Raw genomic sequence first — 1,443 nt, 5'->3', positions numbered from 1 at the left:
CAGAGAGAGGGACAGAGAGGGGACAGACAGAGGGACAGACGGACAGAGAGACAGAGAGAGGGATAGAGGGACAGAGAAGGACACAGAGGGGACAGAGGGACAGAGGGACAGAGGGACATACAAAGGGACAGAGGGACAGAGGGACAGACGGACAAAAGGACAGGGAGAGAGAAAGCAAAGTCACGGGGGGGGTCTCGAGACCCCCCCCCAAAAGCAGCGACAGCCCCAGAACCGCCCAGGAAAGGCCAAAGAGACCCCAAAATGGGGGGGGGGGACAGAGACCCCCGGGGAGACCCCAAATTGGGGGCGGGGACAGAGACCCCTCAAGCTGGGCAAGGACAGAGACCCCCGCACTGGGGAGGTCAGAGCAGAGAGACCCCAAATGTGGGGAGGGGGGAACACACAGACCCCCGAACTGGGGGGGTTTGGAGCTCAGAGACCCCGGAATTGGGGGCGAGGACACAGAGACCCCCAAATTGGGGGGCAGATTGAAGGACAGAGACCCCCAAATTGGGGGGGTTTGAAGGACAGAGACCCCAAATTTGGGGAGGGGGGAACAGAGACCCCCAAATCGGGGGGAGAAGGGCTAGAGACCCCCAAATTGGGGGAGGTGGGAACACAGAAATCCTGAAGTTACGGAGGGACTGAGACCCCCAAATTGGGGGGATTTGAGCACAGAGACCCCCAAATTGGGGGGGCTTGAGGACAGAGACCCCCAAATTGGGGGGACTGGAAGGACAGAGACCCCCAAATTGGGGGGGCTTGAGGACAGAGACCCCCAAATTGGGGGGTTTGGAAGGACAGAGACCCCAAACTGGGGGAGGGACACAGAGACCCCCAAATTTGGGGGGTTCGAAGGACAGAGACCCCAAAGGTGGGGGGTGGGCGCAGCCCCCCGGGTCAGAATTTGGGGAGGGGGCTCACCCTGGCCCACGGTGACGCTGAAGGGGCTGCGGGGGATGGGGACCCCCCCGAAGGTGACGTGCACCAGGTGCAGCCCCTCGCTCTGGGGTTTGTAGGAGCAGCGGAAGCCCCCAGACCCACGATCCTCCAGCACCGCCTCGGGGGTCCCGCGGCGCCCGCTGGGGTCCACGATGGAGACCCCCACCTCACCCGGGCCCGCGCCTGCCACAGGGGGAGACCCCTCCTCAAATTCGTGCAGAAATGGGGAAATCCCCACGGAAATCCCCAAAAATTCCCATGGAAATCCCCGAAAATTCCCATGGAAATCCCCAAAATCGCCACAGAGACCCCCTCCCCAGAGACCCCCACCTCACCCGGGCCCGCGCCTGCCACAGGGGGAGACCCCTCCCCAAATTCGTGCAGAAATCCCAAAAATCCCAATGGAAATCCCAAAAATCACCCAGAACCCTCCAAAATCCCTCCCAGGACCCCCCAAACCTCCCCAAAATCTCCCCAGGACCCCCCCCCAAACACCCCCCA

The 1,443-nt window shown here is 62.2% G+C and overlaps 1 protein-coding gene across 1 annotated transcript in view; it reads right to left on the bottom strand.

The window, feature by feature from the left end:
* Positions 1-867: 867 nt before the first annotated feature.
* LOC121340945 (filamin-A-like) overlaps positions 868-1,443 on the bottom strand; it is a gene marked incomplete at its 3' end in the record, with an annotated part of 18,681 nt that continues 18,105 nt past the window's right edge. The window contains exon 10 of the mRNA XM_041414052.1: positions 868-1,125. Coding sequence (XP_041269986.1) covers positions 868-1,125 — 258 coding nt within the window. The remainder of the gene's footprint in view (positions 1,126-1,443) is intronic.

Source organism: Onychostruthus taczanowskii, unplaced genomic scaffold (genome assembly GCF_017590055.1).
Source record: "Onychostruthus taczanowskii isolate IOZ18803 unplaced genomic scaffold, ASM1759005v1 scaffold436, whole genome shotgun sequence".
In the NCBI taxonomy this organism is placed as follows: domain Eukaryota; kingdom Metazoa; phylum Chordata; class Aves; order Passeriformes; family Passeridae; genus Onychostruthus; species Onychostruthus taczanowskii.
This window is presented reverse-complemented; position numbering and strand designations above follow the sequence as displayed.